The 22,030-nt window shown below is 39.0% G+C and overlaps 1 protein-coding gene across 1 annotated transcript in view; it reads right to left on the bottom strand.

The window, feature by feature from the left end:
• Positions 1-358: 358 nt before the first annotated feature.
• LOC119771798 (ras-specific guanine nucleotide-releasing factor 2-like) overlaps positions 359-22,030 on the bottom strand; it is a gene marked incomplete at its 3' end in the record, with an annotated part of 45,436 nt that continues 23,764 nt past the window's right edge. Inside the window, exons 2-5 of the mRNA XM_038267959.1 lie at positions 7,435-7,541; positions 1,041-1,188; positions 702-791; positions 359-612 (exon numbers count right to left, since the gene is read on the bottom strand). Of these exons, the coding sequence (XP_038123887.1) occupies positions 359-612; positions 702-791; positions 1,041-1,188; positions 7,435-7,541 (599 nt within the window). The remainder of the gene's footprint in view (positions 613-701; positions 792-1,040; positions 1,189-7,434; positions 7,542-22,030) is intronic.

Here is a 22,030-nt window from a genome sequence, read left to right as displayed (position 1 = left end):
CAAGGCTTTATTCTAAATTGAGCATTGATATTGTTTTTGTTTTTTCTTCACATACTCATGTTTCTCTGATCAAAACTATTTATGATGGAAATTAATTGAACTTGAACCTAAAAGGTTTTTGATGTATTGTGATGTTTTTTCATTAGACTGGCAGAAATCAGCTTCCATAACTTATTTCATGGCCCATTTATTTATCTCTTTCAAGGGCCATCCACATTTATGTATTTCATTAAGTATTTTGTCCCTCTATATAACACAAGAATGACTGTGAAACTAATTTGTGACCCCTCAGTCTGTGTCTCTGAACCCCCCAGGGGGCCCCTGATCCCTTCTTTGGGAGTAAGATGGGTATTTTTACCTATTGAGGAAGATGCTGCTGACGTCGTCATGGCTTATGGGGGGTTTCTTGGAGCTGGCGGCCATGCGCAGAGGTCTGAGGAAGCAGTTCACCAGAATGGAGAGCTGGTGGACGTACTCTGTCTCTGCTTCCACCATGTTAAACACAATCTGGTTCCTCTTCCTCATGCTCTCTGCGTGTGGCGAGCAGATATAGTCTTGGACGATGATCTTCCACTTCCTCCTGCACAGCCAACCACGCATAAAACTCTGCACCTGCAATGGTCACACAATTCATGGGCCTCTGTAATCTTATTTTCTTTGTTTTTATTCCTTCATATCGCAGCACAGTGACAATGCTTTACCTTTTTAATCTTTTTGATATCTGGGTCCTCTTCTTCTTGGTTGTTCTGATAAGGCAGCATCCTCTCCTTGGCTTTGTTCAGCACCACAATCTACAACAACAACAGTTTGTATGTGGATGCACTGGTGCAAAGAATCAAATATTCATGAAACCCCTTACAACAAAAATAAACATCTAGATAGGGAAGTAACAGTTCTTGGAATCATTGGAGGCCTGCTGTGTTTTAATTCGACAGAAGTGTCTTTTCATCAGGCCTGGGGCATTTTGCCTGCTTTGATCTCAACGTGCTCCATCTGAGCGCGGTTTGTGCACACGCAGATGTGGATGCACTCATGCATACCTCCGCTTTGAGCCTCTCGATCTCCGTGTCCTGGTCCTCCAGTTGAGTGCGAAGCTGATTGGCTGCGATCTTTTCAGTCTCCAAGATCTGGACCAGGTGGATGTACTTCTGCATGAGGATCTCGCGCTCGATCATGATGTCAGAGTAGCTAACAGGAGGGGAAGTGGGAAAAAGGTGGGAAAAAAATCTAGACAAGTAATTTTCTCTTAAAATAAGTGCATTTTTTCCTTTAATTGAGGAGGTAAAAGAGACAAGAGACAAGACAATTTACATTTAAAAGAAGAAAAAAACTATTTCCTTGTCTTATTTGAAGTGTATATTATCTAAGTACCTTTTTTTATGGGTAAAATGCTCATTCCATTGGCAAATCATCTTATTTACCTACTCAAATGTAAGGAAAATATACTTAATTTAGGCCTTCTTTTTTAACATATCCGTAGATAATTTTTATAGTGTGGGTGACCCAAACCCCCCCCCCCCCCCCCCCCCCCCCCCCCGGTAGGTGCGTTTAATATCCACTTCTAAGGTAAAGATAAAAAGAGGCATCTACAGAGAGCAGGGCTGAGGGTAAAAAGAGGTTGAGTGGGGAGATCAAGTTGGTGATGTAACCAACGTGATAATACAGCAGTAGTGTGACCTAAATGTGAACCGCTGCGAGCACTAAGCATCCAGACACGCTCGCTGGCTTGGATGTGGTAACTGTGTCAAATGTGCTTTATCAGCACATAAAAAAACAAAAGAAATGCAGCTTTATGTGTTAATAATAAAGCTGAATGATAAATTACTTAAATCGCGACAAGGGAAAACGATTAAGTACATATTGGACTAATATAAAGGCATTCAAACCATTTAATAAATGTAATCGTCACAAATTAAGATTTCTTTCTTTTTTTTTTAAACCATGATCTTAAGAAGAAAGTGAGCGACTGGCCACCCCCTAAAAATAGAATAGAATTGATACATAGAATACATAGAATTACTTCACTACTCCCTATTGATACATATAAACTGAAGTAATACAATTAATTTCTAAATTAATTTATTTCTAGTTAATTTTTTTAATTGTGCATTTTCAAATTTTAGGTAATATTTGAATCAAAGATTAGATAAAAGGAGCCTAGGCGGTAGTTCAACAGAATAAACTGATTATCTGCCTTCATCCACCTGCAACACAGCCAATCAGCTTTGAACCATGCCTCAATGAAAGCCAATCAGCATCCAAACATCATCTTAAAAGGCCTCTGATCTGCAACTTGTCTGCTACCTAGTGTGCAGGCGGTGGTTGCGCTGTGTGATTTCATTAAGCTGACCCTGTTTTAACCCACCTCCAGCTCCTCCTCCACCATCGGAGCTAAAGCTTCATCAGAGTGTCATTCCTCCCAGACTCTTACTGCATTCTGCATCTCATTTTAACCGGTCTGGCAGACGACTGCCATGTTGAGCCTGGTTCTGCCAGAGGTTTCTCAATGTGGAGTTTTTCCTCTCCACTGTCGCTTCATGCTTGCTCATTATGGACAGGTTCTCCAACCTGTGTTATCCAAACTGGACTTCCATCTTCCAGGTCACAGAGTGAAGCTCTAGAATCAGCTCACAGAGTCCACTGGATCTCCCCATCAACATAGCGTCTCGCTAACCAGCAGTCTACAGACTGACCAACTTCATCTATCTCCACTCCACCACATGTTTATGCATATCAATCAAAAACCTAAAGTAATTGTATCAATAAATTTCTTCTAATTGTCTTTTCTCTCCGTGTGAGTTTTTCAGATTGAACTAAATTAATACTATGTCTACTTTTTTATAATATATTTTGGCAGTTCATATCCCTTAGGAATCACATCTAAATGATTGTGAAAACTATCTTGCCTACCCCTGCTTTACAGGACGCTAGTTGTTTCCTTGAGACTTTAAGTAAAATTACAAAAAATATATACAAAAAAAAAGTAGAAGTAAAAAAATCACCTGTGTTCAAAACCAGATGATGGTTTTATCCGCATGGATAGCAAGCAGCATGGCAGCCATCTAGATTTTCATCTCTTTGTGAGACAGATTGCTACAGAGCACAACAATTGGGTCCAGTGATACTTGTAAAGTTCCACAGGGATCAGTGCTAGAGCCAATGTTCTTTACTATATAGTAAAAACAACCATCTCTCTGTAAGCAAAGCCAAAAATGATGCTAAAGTTGCCTTCTTGTAAAGGGTGTCCAATGTGAACTAAACTATGCAGAACTGAGCTTCTCCAAAAGGTGAGGCATGTTGAGTTTGATCCCTCTACTATCTGTGAACTGAATAGGCCCTTCAGATGAAGAGTACAAAGTTTTTAAACAGCAACTCTTGACTGCAGTAGTTTATTTGAATGTCTTTTCAAGTTACCAAGTCCTACATAACTGTGAATCTTCAAAGACTTGCATCCCTGAACAATGACAGGCTATTTGTACCTGTTCTTCTCCCTTCTGGGTTGGATTTTGAACAATAATGACATGGTGTCAAACTGCATTCATTTCAAGTGTGTGGGAGAATGGCGGACCAGAGGACTAGTATTAGGCACACAGGGATAAGACAACTTTGATGGCCAGGAGTAAAACCTTGATTCTTCTGATCTGTAGTCAGATCGGATCCATTTAGCCATTTGAGTGGGAAATTAGACCCTTGAGAGGGCTGAACTCTTAACCTTCAATTTATGAGACTGCCTACAAGGTCCACCAGTGTTATGAGAGCCGTACACAGAGGATTGTGGGTTCAAGTCCCTTCTGAGGTGTTTGCAAGCAGAGTGGTGCAACAAAGGTGCGCTTAGCCCGTAACCCAGATGTCAGTTGAATGAAACCAGCCTCTTATATAAACACTGACTTGAAAAAATTAAGTTTTCGGGTTAGACTTAGATTTATTTAGTCATTTTGTATACACAAGTGTAAACAAAAAGAAATTTCGTTCAGAACAGCTCTCTCGAAAATTTCATTTTTTAAAGTGCAGCCTTGATAAGTTAAGCAGCAGTTGCTGTTGAACTGCTACTACTGCCTCCAGCTCCTGAAGCACTGGCTTCTCCTGGCTCAGGTGAGGAAGAGGACGATGATGATGATGTTGTGAGGGTGGTAGCCCCCTGGGTTGAAGAGGCTAATGTGGTTGAGGCAGCAGTGGAGCCATCGGCAGGTTTAGCAGCGACAGACGACGCTGGAGAAGGTGTGGAAGCCGGCTGGGGATGTTTCAGCATTTGGCAGGGAAGCATCTAGGGTGCTCTTCTCATTTTCACCTGCAGAGGGCTCTTGAAACAGTCTCAGAGGAGACTCCATTCACGCAGAGCTCTTTGCCTCTATCGGCACGGTACAGCATCAGCCCCCCCCAGGCCAAAAGGACCGTCCGGTGCCCCTGGACGCAGCCAAGACCCAGTCAGAGTGATGGTGTAAATGGTGGTTTTGTACATCATAGTAGCATCATCTGTTTCTTCGGTTGGTTTCTGTTCAGCTATCACACCATCCTGGAGGGAAATATCAGCTGGGCTGCTACCCTTGACACCTTTAGTTATAAATGACAGTGCTAGGGTGAGAGGCCAATTGAATTTTAATTTTACAGCAAACCACACTAGGGCATTCACTTGTTTAAGTGGACGTTATCAGTTAATTGGGTCAAACTAATTTTAATAAACCATTAATCCACAAATAATCGTAAATGTACCGGTAATCATTTGTTTAAATCTATAGCAGTAACATAAATAACGGGAATAAATGGCCAATTGAATTAAACGTGTCACGTTCTGCCAGTCGGGATATTCTGATCAGTTCATCACAATTAGAATGAAATTGCATTCAGACTGAGTGGTGGTTTTATGCTAACTGACAATTGGATTAACATGCATGGAAACGTTGTAGTTATTCTGAATGAGACGTTAATCATTGATGTTCCAAAATTAAATAAATCAAGCATTCCTCCCATACTGTTTTAATACTGGTGTTTTTCTTTTTCTTAATGTATTTACCTGTTTTTATCCATTTTTAAATCATATTGTTTTATTTCCTATTTCACTATTTTAATCACCAACTGCTCAGCATTTTGTTTGCAAACACTCTCTAAAGTCATAATTATTATTAAAATAAATGTATCTGACTATAAACACAACAATAGGAGTCTAACCATCTTCACTGGTAATCATGACGTTTTCTGAAGTTTGCATAGAGGCCAACAATCACTGTTGCGCACTGTTGCGCACCTGTTAACGCACCTTTCCATGTCTCCATGTGTTTAATAGGGGACTTGTAGCTGACGTCAGCCGATCACATGACACTCGCAACTCCTCCTCCTTCTTGGACGGCATCACAAACATTCCGAATGTAGAAAAAAGACCAGCAGCTTTTGCCATTTCTCTCCTTATCATCATAATAACACCAACAAAAACAACAACATATGACAGCACCAACCAACAAAGAAGAAAAGAAGGCATCCCATTTTATAGCTTCCTGACTGACCCAGAAAGGTGAGTGAGATGGGGGGGGCTGCCATGAAGAGACAGAACCAGCTGCAGCTAGCAGAATATGCAGTGAACACTTCTGAAACATTTAATTGTTACGCTCAAATTATTGTTTTAAAGATTTTCGCCTCTGGAGCTAGTAAAAAAAAAGTGGAGATTTTAATTTTAATATTCCACATGCTTGTCATACATCTCATTTAAAAGCTAAGACCTTCTAGTTTCTGGAGATGTTTACAGACTCTGTAGGTTTTACACAACGAGAGCTGTGTGACTTCAAACATGTCCAAAAAACACTTTTCCCCCTCGGTAAAAAAAACAACAACTTTTGGATAGACAGACAAAAAAACAACAACTTTTGGACAGACAGACAGACAGACAGACAGACAGACAGACAGAGAGATAGATAGATAAATAGATAGATAGATACTTTATATTTTGCATAATTCATAGTGGACCTCTCCCACTTACTACACTTGTACATTCGCTCTGTATTATTATGACGGACACAGATGGGTTCAGCAACCCGCAGCCCAACATTGGCTAAATTAATTTCTAATGTAGAGTTTGCACAGCCAGCGTGCAGAAGGATTTCCAGCAAAAACAAGACTTTTAATTATTTCCTAAGAGAAGAGTTAAAACGGGAGATATGCAATTTAAACTTGTATCATTTATCTGCGAGGATCAGATCAGTGCACAGACCATTATTTTCCCTCCCTGTAAGCTTTACATGTAGTGCTGACGTCGATGCAGCACCTCCTGTGACCCTGCTCTGATAACAGCTGTACAGGAATATTAAAGCAAAACAAATAGGAAAACATGCAGAAAGTTGCTCCCAAGGATCAGAGCTGGAAACAACTTCTTTGGAAAGAAAACAATTTACTTAATAGGTGCTGAACATTTTGCAAAAAACAAAAACAATCTTGTCTCCTCTTTGCAATTATATGTGACAGATCAGCTGCGCCAGCAGTTTAAATCTCCTTAAACGCTGGACATGATCTTGTGGTATTGGATGTTCTGTGTAAGCGGTCAGGGTTTAATCTCACACCGACGGACCAGATTCAGACTCTAACATCGCTTACAAAAGTACAGCAGACATTTTTCCAAGAAATGCTGAGCTCAGACATCTGCTTACAGAGAGAATTTTGTTCCATTATTGTTGCAAGCAAAGAACAAAATAAGCTTATTTTGAAATGTATTTTTTCATATTTTAATTTTTCTAATATTTTCTTTACTATTTTTAGATGTATATATTCACATGTTCTCTTTTCAACTTTTTGTTTAATAAATTGCGTTCTTTCAACATTGTGTTTTACATTCTCCTCAATTATTTATTGGTCAATGTGAGCATCAGGACTGAGCGTTTTCACTGAGGCTTGAGCTGAAGTGAATGTGATTTGTAAAAAGCTATTTGAAGAGAATGCAATTTGTAAAACGTAACAAAAAAAAACAACAACAACATGATAAAAATGTCAACCTTTAAAAGCAATAAAAAAATGTTTCAAATAATTTGAAAAAGAAAAAAGTTGAAAAATCTGAGGAAATAGCAAAATGATTCTAAAAACCTTTCATTTTGATTGAAAATTATCATATCTGGAAAGGATTTCAATTTACAAAATGTGGTGCTTCCAACAATAATAGTGCAATGGCTCCAAATTTTCTATTTTAGATGTGCCAATTATTTATTGTTTCAGAGGCCGTTAGAGCTGTTATGTCTAATTCATCCATTAGACACTTAGCATAAAGTCACCACACAGTCATGTTTCTGTAATAAACACATTTGATAAGCATTTGTCAGAAGCCTGAAGAGGATAAATATCTGACACAGTGAAATACAAGAGGTAAAATAAAAAAAAAATTATACAGTAAATATGTCTAGAATTAAAATAGAAGTTTTTCCTGAAAATGATCAAATAAAACCCATAAAGGAAATATACCTGGCCTGCTGGATGGCTTCCACCCACTCGTTGCAGTCCGACTCGTCCTCTGACCGCAGCTCCAAAGGTTTCTGTCCCTCGTGGCCAAAAATGATGAGGAAGTAGTGCTATGAGCGAGAGAAAAACGATGACAAGGTTTTACCTGTTTAATCACATTCCATCAGAGGTGGCTTTTTTTATAAATACTTCATAGGATATTAAGATAAATATTTTATATCTGTCATGGTCTTGGTTCTGTTGTGCTTTACTTTGCTCCTTTTTTCTAGTTTTATTGGTTTAATTCCTTTTTTTTGTAATTTCTAGATTTATGTTAGTTCTCATGTTTTTCTGCTCTCTGTTGCCCTCTTGTGTGTGTGTATTCCTTTCCCCTTGGCTCCCTCGTTGTCTCCTCACACACCTGCTCCTTGTCAGCTCGTTAGCCCTCCCTTTGTCTCAGTCAGCTATTTATACTCTCCCTCTGCTCTCACTCTTTGTTGGTTCCTTGTCTTTGCTGTCCTCCCATGCTGTTGTCTACCTACCTCGTCTCTCCCTGGCTCCTCGTGTTTGGTTTCCCCAGATTTCTCCATAGGTCTGGTTTATTTTACATTATTAGTTGGTTTTTTGGATTCCTGCCTTTGTTTACAGTTTTTTTCCCCATTAAACTGCAAGAAATCTCCTCAGCCTCTCTGCCTCTGCATTTGGGTCCTCAAACCTCAACCAAACTCTGCAGTATCATAGTTGAAATACATATATGTATACAGTATGAAATATTCCAATATAATTTTTAAGACTGCAGCACTTTTCTTAGCTTACATTAATAAAGAACTCTAAGAGACATTACAAGGAGGCAAAAAGACTGATTTATGTTAACAATGTCATCTAACAGATTTTTGTACAGTGATTTTATAAATTAATTTGCAATCTAAGAGTCAAGAAACACAGGACTAAAAAAGTTAGTTGAGTCCTGATGATAAAGACGGTAACATAATAAAGTCAAATTTGTGGGTAAAGGTGTTTTATTTTTAGATTTGCATATATTTAACAAGTTATAACTATAAAATTTCAGCCTTAATTTTTTTAAACCATGTTTATGAAGAGAGAATTCTGCCAAAATTGAATCAAGCATAATAAATACTACAGTTTTATTTACAACACACCTAAATACACCACTTGTCAGATGCATTTTGTATGTTCTCCGGTATTTTATTACTCTTGGAAACATCGGATGACCTTTAGGATACTGTAAACAGCCCTGCCAGAGCTACAGTGACGTCATGAGTGTCATCACTCTAACTTGTTTCTCATTGGAGAAAAAAGAAATGTCCGCTGTTGCAACAGATCATGGTCTCCCTTATTATAATATGTTGATTATCAGAATATTTCTCAATAATCTCATTAGCTTGTTTAAAGGTACACTATGCAACCGGTGTTGATTTTCCAGTGAGGCTCCCCCCAGAGGGCGAAAGTAAAAGTGCACTGTCGTAAATATGCACAGCTGTTCTCCTGGTTTCTCCATCAAGCCAGGTGCGGTTGTTTTGAGCTTAGCAGCGAATGACTAATGCTGCGTTCACACTGGACGTAGCTGGCGCGACAGAAGCAGCGAGTTTACATGCAAAGTCAATGGTTGACGCGCGTCAAGGCGCAGCAAAAGGTCCCGCGGCGCGTTTTGAGCAGCAGGCGCAGCGCGTCTGAGCAGCTGAAGCAGCGCGTCGGGCGTCGGGCTAAGCATCTGACGCAGGGAGAGAGACACGGCGCTGATGATCACTCCTCTTAAACAGTTTATTGACGCCTAAATGAACTTAAAATGCAGAAATCTGCCGGCAGAATATGCAGTTTGGATTATTTAGATGAAAAACACCTACCAGCTGCCGTGGTGAACCGCGAGGAGGCAACCCCGCCAGAGGCTGCTCCCTTCTGTCAGCGCACCGCTGGTATGTGGGGGTCTGAGTGGCTCCGACAGAAATAACATTGGGAGGCAGGATTGTAATCTGAATGAACTGACGGCACCGATTACGTTTTCAGGTGTATTTTCTCACTTAAAAACATATTAAACCTACTTTATTCCCACTGATCACAGCAAATATAGCTGCAAGGCAGAGAAAGGATAGTGAAGCTCCACCCAACGCGCGTCAGACACACTTTTGCACCGCGCAGCCAGAGCAGCAAAGCTGCTTCAGCCGCGCATCAGAACTAACTGGTACAAGCAGCAGAAATGAAGCAGCAGACGCGATTTTGCTGCTTTTGCTGCGTGAACGTAGCATAACTGCACAAAGATCGCCACTGTGCTAGCAACGAGAATGCTTTTAACTGGGGGCGTGTAGCAGTTCTCGCCGTAAAGCAAGACTGACTCTCACGAGACTTCTGAGCCTGTGGGTGCGGGTCGGTGCTCCTGCAGTTGCAAGTGCGGTATTTCCCCCACAGACCACCAGGGCGGCCGAGAAAACCTTTGTTCAACCTGAAATGACTCATTTAATCATCCAAAACGTTATGGAACACATTAATTAACTGAAAAATGTTGCATAGTGTGCCTTTAAATTTAAAAAGCACAGGATGCAGAACATGATTGGCTTGGGTTGGAAAACACATGGAGAAAATAAAATGACCAAAAGATAAAAAAAAAAAAAAAAACACATCTTTATTCAACTAGGTCATAATTCCATTTAATCTATTCTCATTTTAAATAGCTTTTTCTATGCAGAATATGAAAATGCTTCTTCTCCTGGAGATAAGAAACCCATCTGTCTGTGTTTCTACTCTTTATTCCAGCTGTTCCAGTGTGCATCCGCTCCAAAAAACTTCCATTTTGGACTCAATAAGATTTGTTTAAGTGTGTCTTGATACTTTTAACATGATGGAAGTAGAGACAAAGACTAGAAATATTCATTGTTAAGTAGGAAGGAAATGGAAATATTTCAGAGCCAAATTTCTGTATCATCCTTAAAACATAAAGTCCTGTTCAATAAAGTTCTAAAGCAGAGCTGTCCCTCATCCAACTGCTGCTTTAACGGTGTGTAGTTGTGTTATGTTCCTTTGCAAAAAATGCCTAAAATCATTTAATCATAATAAAATAAGGTCATATAGACCAATCACCATCCTAATAGTGTTTAGATTTTTTTCCTTTCTAAGCCTAAATAGATTTCTGGCACCGGTTGCAATGAGCAGATATACACAGACTGGCGCCCTCTGCTGGCAGAGCCATAGAACTATGAGAAAGACAAATAGTGACAACTAAATAAAGACCGAATATCCCGCAATGCTTCACGGTAAAACAATATTAAATTAACGGATCTACAGCTGATCTAAGTTTTCCTCAATCCTCCTCTGAGCCTCTGGTCGTCAAACCATAAGAAGAAAATTCATGTTTATAACCATCAAAAACAGAGAGACAGCATCAAGGTAGGATCCAAATAATCAAGTTTTTTATTTGTAATCTTGTTTTTCAGGGGTTGCTCAGCTGGCTCGGGGTAGCACTGCTGCCTTGCAGCGAGAAAGTACCGGGTTCGATTCCCAGCCCAAGGTCCTGCATGGAGTTTGCATGTTCTCCCTGTGCATGCATGGGTTCTCTCCGGGTACTCCGGCTTCCTCCCACAGTCCAAAAACATGACCCAGCTAATATACACAATGGTTGAAATAAGAGTCATGCAAGGCAAGGGCTCAAACATGTACGGCTGTAAGCCTTCTACACCGCTTCCCTACGACTTTAAGGATGTTTTTCACCCAAGTGCGCCTCATTATCGGAATGCGGGATTCTGTCAAATTCCCTGAAAAAAGCTGTTGCCCCTCTTTACCAGAGGATGAGAAATCATTAGTTTATTACCTCCACCACGGACATAAACAGAAACACAGAAAAACACATAGAAACACTGCCGACTTATGCCGACAATCACTGGTCCATTGCCTGCATTTTCCTTTCTCCCTTCTCCGTCCTGTCTGTTGTTATCCAGGCTGTATTTCTTTGTTGCTGATCCCAAATAGTGTAATATACCCTACGTATTATAAACTGACTGAAAGCACTAAATCTTTGCTCTCTATCAGTGTTGTATTTTTTGAGATTCAGCAAACCATCGTGGATTTACGGTAAAAGGTTTTCCAGCCACAGCGGTGCTGAGGCTCACCAATAGTCATGTTGCTGTAGGTAAAGGTTTAAAATACACTAATATATGGATTATATATATTATACTTATGGATTATATGCAAATATAAATTGTAACAATTGCTGTATTATATAAATAATGCATTTTATTGCTTAATATTGTATTGTTCTTTTTGTTCTTTGCCCCCTTTTAGAAATATTATGACCCTGAAAAATTTGGTCTAGATCCGACACTGATCTCACCCTTGACAGAGTAAAAAAAACACAACTTAATATGCAAGGATTTGTTTCTAAAAAGCAAGTTTAGATCGATCAGACATTCCCGTTTTCCAGGGACAGTCCACTTTTTGAGCGATCACCCAGAAGCTGTCCGCAGAAAGGTCTGATGCATGAGAAAGATCATGTTTTGAACAAACTTTTGTTAAGGTAGACGTGTATAGGGCTGGTTACCAAACATCGGTTCTTTTATGGTACCGACCGAAATGCTTCGGTTCTACAGAGTATCGAAACATGCCTCGTCTTTCGGTACCAAGTTTCGGTGATTGGCTGTAACACTTAACGTGATTGCGTCATCCAGGAAAAATACACAGGTGGTCACGCCTACAGCCAGGGTTCATGTGTATCTGTTGTGAACTGGTTGTGAGCGTCATGGAACCCCTTTAAAATGCCCCCCAGGTCAAAAGTGTGGCTTCACTTTATTAAGACTGATGCCAATAGTGCGCAATGCAATACATCGTGCACGGAAACAATTTAAGAGCAGAAAGTTGCTCGATGTTTGACTGCAAGAAGAGCGGACCGCAGCCGGCTCAGCCATCCTCCTCTCAGCAGCCCGTGGGCAGAGCAAAGCCAGAGCGGAGTGAATCATGCTTCTTTCAAACCGGACGCAGCAGGAGCAGCAAAATCACGTCTGCTGCTTCCTTTTTGCTGCTTGTACCAGCTTCTGACGCGCGGCTGAAGAAGCTTTGCTGCTCCAGCTGCGCCGTCGAAAAAGTGGCTCTGACGCGCGTTGGGCGGAGCTACTCTATCCTTTCTTTGCCTTGCAGCTATATTTGCTGTGATCAGTGGGAATAAAGTAGTTTTATTATGTTTTTAAGTGAGAAAATCCACCTGAAAACTTAATCAGTGCAGTCAGTTCATCCTGCCTTCCAATATTTCTGTCGGAGCCGCTCAGACCCCCACATACCAGCGGTGTGCTGTCAGTAGGATCCCATTCAACGGGCTCGTTTGTCTCCTGAGAAAGCAGACGTGTTAATTTTTGTAAAGGAAAACTGCTAAGTAAAAAGGTCCTCACAATGTAACAGTCAATATTAGACACAGATTTTTTTTTTATGTAAGAGGAAAAATGTAAATGGAAAAATCAGAGCTTAAAATAAAACTCAAGATTTGTACTTTTTTATGTTGTGTAATTTTCTTTTTCTTCGAATTGATATTATAAAACTGGTATCGAAAAAAGTATCGTTCAGGAACCGGTATGGAAGTGAAGGTATCGGTATTGGTACCGGAACCGAATACCCAGCCGTAGACGTGTAGAGTGAAAATGAGTGTTTTGTCTAATAACAAAAGCTGTTACAGCTGCTATTTAGAAAAGCCAATAATCACTGACATAAAAGAGATACACTGAAATCTGTGACCCAGATATTTTATAAACATAAGTCTGCACGGTCACAGAATTTACTGTAACTCCGGTACACAACTGCTACAATACTGAGATGCAGTGTTTCCCAATTACCTTTTGCATCTCTGCTTCTTTCTGTATCTCTGCTTCCGTCTCCTTGAACCCCAGTCGGCCTCAGCAGATGGCCGCTCACACTGAGCCTGGTTCTGCTGGAGGTTTCTTCCTGTTAAAAGGGAGTTTTTCCTCTCCACTGTCGCTACAAGCATGCTTAGTGTTAAGGATTGCATTTGAGTCAATGAGTCGATGCAATCAACTGGTTTTCCTTAGATAGAAAACTTTAAATCAATCTGACTGGATGATCTGGTGAACTGTAACGTGTCTTGGGATGACATGTTGTGAATTGGCGCTATAAAAACAAACTGAATTGAAATTTGATTACATTTTTTTGGGATTAGAGAAAACACAGCTCCTGATTTTTTTCATTTGCTAATTCCAGTTTGCTTTTTTGTTTTTTTGCTCTTCCCCTGTTATTAGAAAACCATTGTTTTAGAAACAGGGAGGACTACGGATAACAGACAAAAAAAACAAATCAGAAGAAGAAAGGATGAGATGCAGAGATGCGTGAAAATCTGCCTCTGCTAGTTTAGCCCCGTCCTTTCTAACTTGACACGTCTAGCTTTTTTAGTTAGAAATCAACTTTAAAACATTTGCCAAACTCTAAAAAAAAATAGTTAACAAAAATAAATAAATGAACCCTCAGAAAATGTTCATTTTAAATTAAAAAACATGAACATTTTTTACATTTTAAGAGAGTATTTTTCTATGCATGTCATCAACACATCTCAGTGTGAAAGTCAAACAATACATGACAAAGTTGAGCTTTCGGCTAGTTATTAAAGCTCCCTAGAGTTCATTTGAGGATGTGCAATTAAACAAAAGCACCTTAAGTAAGATAAAAGGCAACACCCACAGTGGTATACATTTTGCTTTAAGTTTGACTCAGAGAAAAACAGGCAGCCTGTGTAGTAATGATGTAACGATAAGCGGGTGAGAGATACTTGTGCTGGCTCCCAACCAGAGAGGCTTAAGGGCTTGTTTGTGTGCTGGGGGAGGGAGGGTTTACATAACCACCGAGGCTTGTACTGCTCCTTGCATTGCTAATGCGGCTTCCCCAGCCACAAGCCTGCTTTAAGCTGCAGGATAACAATAAGTGAGATGGACACACAGAGAAAGGGAGCTTTAGGTCTGCAACCAGCATCACTTGGAAAAAAACAAACAAACAACAGTTTGGCATGGAGAAAGAGCTTCCTTTCAGCCACATCTGCTGGGGTGCAAAGCTTTAACTGAATGATTTTGCAAAGGTTCAATGCAGGAGATGTAGCCAATAAATCAGCAGATTTAGTGTTACTATTTGCACAGTCATCAGATCGCCTCATCATCCCAAACTGCTAAACCGTTTCCATCAATCAGCTCAACGACTTTACAGCGTTTTCCTTAAGACTGGTGGAACGAGACGATGACAATAGCTAAACATGAAGAAACAGACTAGCTGTGGGTGTAGATACGGCCGAGGCGGTGAGGAAGTGGGGACAACTTTGTGTGACAACAGAGGGACATGATGGCGGAAAAGAGCGCGGATCCAGGTGGAAAAAGGGTCCCAGCATTCTCACGAACCTCCCTCTTCTAGCTGGTCCATCTTCACGAGTTGTTTTCCAGAATGGCGCTCATACAAACAAAACAAGCCGGTAAGATATCAAACAGGAAATACTAATAGTGTAGAGCGATTAAGATTTGACCAATCAGAGGCCTCCTGTCTGAGGCACTGTCTGCGGTCACCTACAGTTTATGAGAGGTGCAGCTTCTGTGGGAGGGGCGGGGGCATATTTGCATTCACTGCGACACACATGCAGACGACCTGGTTTCTGAGTATAAATCAGTCTTTATGGGTCTTGCTCAGGGACCCAGAGTGCAGGCTGTGGGGATCAAACCGGGTACTTGCAACCTTCAAAGAGCACAGGCGCACTATAACCACTAGGCCCACACTCCCCCTCAATCTGCTCTTTTCAGACCAGTCAGAGCAAATGTTATGGACCTGAAGGCAGCAGACATCTGACCTTCTTCAGGAATTACAACAGAGGTTTTAGCAACATGCTAACACACGCCACAAAGCTGAAAGTCACAGAGCTCCTAGTTGTCAGGACTGTAGGAAATTCCCCTTGCTTTACATAAGCAGGTACAAACCACAGCTGTCCATAAAACCTTCAAAGCTTCCTCTGTTTCTGTTACTGCATGCATTTCTCTCTGAATGCAACAGCGGTATGAAGAGTTCATAAAGACAGGTTTAATTTGCTGAAACATTTGTTGTTTTCTATGCATTCAAAAAAGTAAAAAAAAAACAAATGAAAAACAAACAGTAGCTGTTTCCTTTATTCAGACAGTCAATATAAAATATAAGACTAAAGGATGTGGAAATGTGTTTTTTATGCACTTACATCTGTGTTAATGTGGTACAACAAAACAAACAAAATTACCAATTTAATTAAATCTGTAATGGAATTTGAGTTACAATAGAAAAAGAACAGAATAGATTTCTCTGCAGCCAAAAGTGAAACAGATCTAGAACAGCTTAGGACTGATTTTGTTCTCTATAGGTTTTTTATTGTTTTGTTTGTTTCTTTTTTTTTTCTTCAGTTTGTTAAATGAACCGTAACAACCGTGCAAAAAGGGATCTAAAGCAGTACAAACAAATAAAATGGGTGAATTTGAATAGGTAAATGTGTGTTCTCATGTGTGCTTTTTAAAGTACATTGATATTGTGTACTTGAAATGGGACGTTAGATGCTTTTTTTATTATTTTTATTTTAAATGCAGATCATCTTATTGTATTGATAAATAGTCTGACTTACCAGCTAAAATCAAGGGAAAATTCAAGAAAAGTTAACTTAGTTCTATGTAAGTTTTTACAGTGCATTGTACTGCAAAAAGTGTCAGTCAGTGTAACCAAGTCTTACAATCTTAGTCTTTTTGATCATCTATTGAGGTTATTATACCAAGCAGGAACCTATTCTGTTAGATTGTTAATCCTTTTATGAGAAGATCTATACAAATATGAGCAATAATCTAATAATTATTACACTTATCTTTTTTCTTTGAGTAATCTTTTTAAAGATTATTAATCCAATCTGCTCTTTCTCAGTATATTAATCTTAGAACAAGATTTAGAAGACGTAAGACTAGTTCAGACTGAGCATTATTTATGTATCATTTGTGTCTATGTAATAAAAGGGACAGCAGGTGAGATAAGAAAAATGTAAATAGGGGATAAATATCCTTAAGAAACCAAGGGACATAAAGCTCATGTAGTTACTTAGGTTTACAGAAAAATATTTCAACTTTGATTCTGGATTTTGAAAGTCAATTATTTTGTAATTAATTTTAGAGAAACTGGATCCAAGTAGAAACAGAAATATAGCAGCTTTCTTGGATGGTTCACTGGTTAATCACAGGGAAAAACAAAACCATGACCAGACTAGGGCTGCAACTAACGATTATTTTAAAAATCGATGAATCGGCCGATTATTTTTTCGATTAATCGATGAATCGGACAAAAACTATTTTTTATATTAACCTCTTTTATCCAAAATAAACATTTTAGACAGAACAAACAAGCACACAAGTACAGGTTGCTCATTAACTGTACCGGTGCAATATGAAAAATAAATGTTTGTGTTAAAACTACGCAAACTTACATGAGAAATGTAGCTGTACATCCACAAAATATAGGCTACTTTGTTTCATAAAGCGCAAAAAAAGACATTTTTGTTTTTAAAAGCCCCTAAGGGGTTCAAACAATAGGTCCCCCCATTTCAACAAATGAGTTTTTTTAGACTAGAAGAGTTCTGCCTTTTAAGATAGGAAAGTATAGCAGTTAAAGTTGCTACTTGAGAAAATACTGAACCATAGAGATAAAAATAGCCCTGTAATTCAAATTATAAATTGTTTTGGAATAAAAATGAGAGAACTAGGGGTGCTAAAAAAACACATCCTCCAAAGACAGATATTTACATGGGAATGTGGCAGATAATTAATTGACATATTACTGATCTTGCTGGATTTTATTCTGCTTTACTTCCATAAATTGCAGGATCTTCTTTACTTTATCTTTGCCAGAAGATTTAAACTTTAAAAGCCTTGCCCTCATAATTTGCAAATTAATTTATTTATAAAGAAAATATAAACGCTGCTTAAGCTAATTCAAATTAAATAAAGGTAAAAATAAGTAGCCAACCTTATCACTGTCTGTAACCTACTAACAAGGTAAGGAAAGCATCAGATGAGCTACCTGAGAAACTAACGTTACGTTTCCCCACTTTAAAACCAAACAAACATGGTGGTTCCGCGCCATGTTAATTTGTTGTGACAAAAGTTGCATGTTACGACTTTTTTCACTGTACAAAGCGCAGGCTATTTTAATTATTGTGATTAATTTGCGCCGTCAATCCCGGCGCATGCGCGCTTCATTTGCAGTCTGGACGCTGAGGGTAAACATCCTGCGGCTCTGACTGCAGCGCTGAGAGAGACTCCTGCAGGAGAGGGAGAACGGGGTTGGGATGGGGGAGGCGCCCAACGGCAGAGTAGGAACGATACATACTTTCACGTCAGAGTCTCCAAAAGCCGCCAGTGACACCGTAAAAAGTCGCCAGATTTGTCGCTAGTCACTTTTTTGAAAAATAGTCGCTGGAGGGGTCTGAAAAGTCGCTGAGTTGGCAACACTGCATCTGCAGCGCTGCTGTATTTTTTTCTTCTTTTTTCAGTCAAGTGGCAGTCATGACGGCGGCGGCGGATTACGCGTTAATCGCGCCACACAACTAATCGATGATGAAATTCGTTGCCAACGCCTTTAAAAGTCGATTTTTAGCGATTTTATCGATTCGTTGTTGCAGCCCTAGACCAGACTAAGATCTAATGGTGATACAGACATCAGTTAGTCTAAAATTAATGATTTAGGGCTGTAGAAAGAAACCTGATTACTCTGAAAAAATCCACAGATGCACAAGGAAACTCCATGTGCAAATACTGAGTTACTACAGGTAAAAAATGCTAACAATTTCACCAGAAGGAGCTAATTCTGTGGAAAAAAATAAAAAAAAATCCTCTCTTTAGTCAACACAAAACTACCTCCATCCAAATACTGTTTTTTTTTCGTCAGTTCAAATTTGTCAGTTTTCTACTGTCATCTCTCACAGAGATAAATTTAGCTCCAAAAAAATCCCCCCAAACTGTTTTATTTTTACTTCAAGCAAAGACATTTCTAAGCACTCTCAGGACAATGTTAAAACCCCAGGGTATGCCACCCACTGATGCATAAACAAACAAAAAAAAAGGCCAAGCGCAATGTCTGCAGGATTCTAAATGTGCTCTCTGCTTTCAAACTTTCCTGCAGTGGAGTTAAAACGGAGCTGATGTTAAAACACAGAAGAGAGACGACAGTTCTGTTCACATCTGTTAACATGTATAACATGTATAGGTAAACATGGTAAATTGTAGTTTCTTTGTGAGATGTGGTTGTTATGACGTGATATTCAGAAAGCCTCTGCAGGCAAAAGGGTCAGCGAGGATGCTATTCTACTGACGCTCAGTCGCATCCCAGAGCAACAGCTCATGTCAGGCGCAAAGTCACAAAAACAATCACCTTCAAAGCACATAGAGCAGGGGTAACAGATTGAAAATCAGCAGGGTCCGAAAAAAGAAAATCAACAACCAGTAAAGGTCCGGAAACATTTTATTTATAATCTGTTACTTTAAACAGAATTTAACACTGAAATAAAATTAGGTTTTTATGCATCCATGTTATACATTGATTTTTTAAAAACTAAAAATATTTAAAAGTAAAAAAAAAAAACATTTTCCGATTTTAAAATCTAAATTGTTTTTGAAGTAGAGAACAACAATCGTTCAGTTTGGTATATAGACAACTTCCTGATTCACATATTTTATTAAACACCTGAACTGGCTGTTTGTTTTTCTTTCTTTTTTAATGTTGGCAGTGGGCTTTATGCTGCCCTGCAAGGCTTTAAACCTGGGTTTAAATGGAGACTAAGCCATTCTAAAGCACATATCAAGGAGTTCATTTTGAGCCTGGATCCATATTTTTTTTATTCTGTTCATGGTGGAGAATCCTGCTTCACAGCAGCAGGTTGAGCCAAACATCCTCTAAATGTTCAGGATCATCTTTGAGCACCATTTTACTTTTCTTTCACCAGTTCACCAAAGTTCTTCCAGCAGTCCACACTTTCTCTGCTCTCTTTTTCTCATCATCTTCTCCTTCTTTCCCATCGCCCGGCTTGCCACAAGTTTGCCTGCTGTGTCTAAAAGTAGCAGCAGCAGCAACCCAGACTGACAGCAGCTCATTGGCTACTTTGGATCACGTGCAGCCTGGAGCCGGACGCTCTGGAGGGCTTTACCGTATTAACAGGAGAAGCAGCGCAAGTGAAGTTAGACACTGCCGTCGAACAACATGCAGTAATTTATAAATGTTTTAAATCAGGTTGGATCACGGATTAGCCAGCAGGTGGGTCCAGATCCGGACCCTGGTCCGATAATCCGTGATCTCTGACATAGAAGCTCCAAAGTTCCTATGGGATTGAAGGACATTATGCTCCATTACCAAACTCAGACTAGGATTACACATCAAACTTACTACATGCCTCTAAAATATGTTTTGCTTACAGATCTGTTTGGCTTCTTTTTCAGTTTGTTTCAGCAAATGTATGGAGGAAATTTTGTTCCGTTATTGTTGGAAGTGAAGAACACCTCTTTTAAAAATATGTTTTGAAGAAAAAAAGTGCAATAAAGAAACAAAAATGAAAAAAAGTTTTAATCAAAGAAGGTAAAACTAGCAAAATGCAATTTCTAGGAAAATTAGTTACATGTTGGATCATAAATCTCTCCATATTCTTTATTCTTCAATGTTTTTGACATACTGTGTGGGAAGTCTGGGGAAATAGCTATAAAAGCACCTAAAAAACAACAACATTCAACTCTTTTATAAAGAGTTTTATAAAATCACATATTATGAAATTCATGGTCTGGTTAAATGCAAAAGAGCTTAATGTTCAAAGCCAGAAATAATTAACAGCCAAGAAACAATCAATAGACATGTGTGTTTGCTTCTCACTCAAGAGGAAAAACCGCCCCAAGAAGTAAAGAGAATGTGATCTGCAAAACACAATTTAAAAAGAATGCAATTTGTAAAACTGGAGCTGAAAAAAATCAAATCTGAAAAAAAAAAAAAATCTGGAAAAATGTCTTTTAATGAAATATGACTTAATAAAATTGAATATGACAAAAATCTGATTTAAAAAAACATAAATAATAAAAATAAAAAGCTAAATCTAAAAAACAAAGTTACACAATAACCTTTTTTTATTAAAATGTTTTACATTTTTCTTTCTGGAGTGCATTTTTTCTCTTTTCAAATTTCAATTTTCAATATCTGTTAGTCGCTAACAACAATACTCAAAGGTGTTATAGAATGCAAAACCAAGTTTACATTAAGTTTACAATGGACGTACAGAGAAGTTCAAACCCCATTGACACCTCCTTTCTCTGCAAATCTCGAAATTCTAAACATCAGCTGACTGGTGACAGTTTGCACAGGGGCCGCCGTTGTCCAGGCTAGCGTCACCGGGTCAGGTTCAGTTGCTCCGTCCCCCACTGGCTCCCTGTTTCAACTACGTGCTGCACTGTAGTCAACCAAAATCTCGGATAGGGATGCACGATATAATCGGCCCCCTCTCGGTATCGGCCTGTATCGGCCTTAAAACTGAATATCGGACATCGGCCACCCCACCGATATTTAACCCGATATTTGATCAGCTTCTGAGTTTCTAAAGTCTAAAAAAAAAAAATACTACTTCTTCTTCTTCCTCAAAAACTTCTTTTTACAGACTTAAAAACTTCTAAAGACGAGGGAAAAAATATGATACATTAAAATATCACAATATCTTCATATGCTGATATATTGCCATTTAAAAACACCATATCAATCTCTTTTACTAATGAAATGTCATCGTTATGCTACAAAATCCCCCGAAAATTCAAGAAATTTTGCCATATTTTTATATGTTGATATATTGACGCGGTATCGATCTATTTTACTAACAAAATCTCACAAGAATTTGCAAAATATCACGAGAGTTTGTAACAGAACGATGAAATTTCACGAGATTTTGAAAGTAAAATAGATCGATACCGCGTTTTTAAAAATCAATTTGATATCAGCATATGAAAATATATTTGAGTTTATTATTTTTCAAAGTGTCAGAAATGGAAAACAAAACTGCTATTTTCAATGACTACTTATTTTTGTCCAGCTTTAACATCGGTATCGATATCGGTTATCGGCTACATGAGTTTTAAAATATCGGCATATCGGATATCGGCCAAAATCCCAATATCGTGCATCCCTAATCCCGGACAATTTTTTTAGGTATGAAAAGCAGGACATGTCCTGGAAAAGAAGGACGCCTGGTCACCCTGACATATCAACAATTCCACTCCGGATCCATCCTTCAAATCGACCAAAAAAGAGAGCATTTGTCGTCATAGGAGGATTGTTGGATTGAGAGAGCGCAGAGCGCAATGAAGTAATCAGTCTTCAAAGGGTGCAGCCCCTGAATTGGGACGCACCAAAAATCGTATTTCATTCTATACAAGGACTAGGCATCTCTAAAGAGTAAACCATCAACATTGTTCAGTGAGTAACACCCAACAAATGCAGCTCAAAATATAAATAAAGACTTTACCAGAGTGGACATGAAAAGAGCTGAGTAATCAGCTCAACAAGGACGCTTTGATGTTCTCAGATCTTTTGTCTGATTTTAATGTTGCTTCATCAGGAAAACATC

Source organism: Cyprinodon tularosa, unplaced genomic scaffold (assembly GCF_016077235.1).
Source record: "Cyprinodon tularosa strain WSP-4 unplaced genomic scaffold, ASM1607723v1 ctg1183, whole genome shotgun sequence".
Taxonomy (NCBI): Eukaryota; Metazoa; Chordata; class Actinopteri; order Cyprinodontiformes; family Cyprinodontidae; genus Cyprinodon; species Cyprinodon tularosa.
The sequence above is the reverse complement of the archived record's forward strand: the minus strand, read 5'-3'. Positions and strand labels throughout refer to the sequence as shown.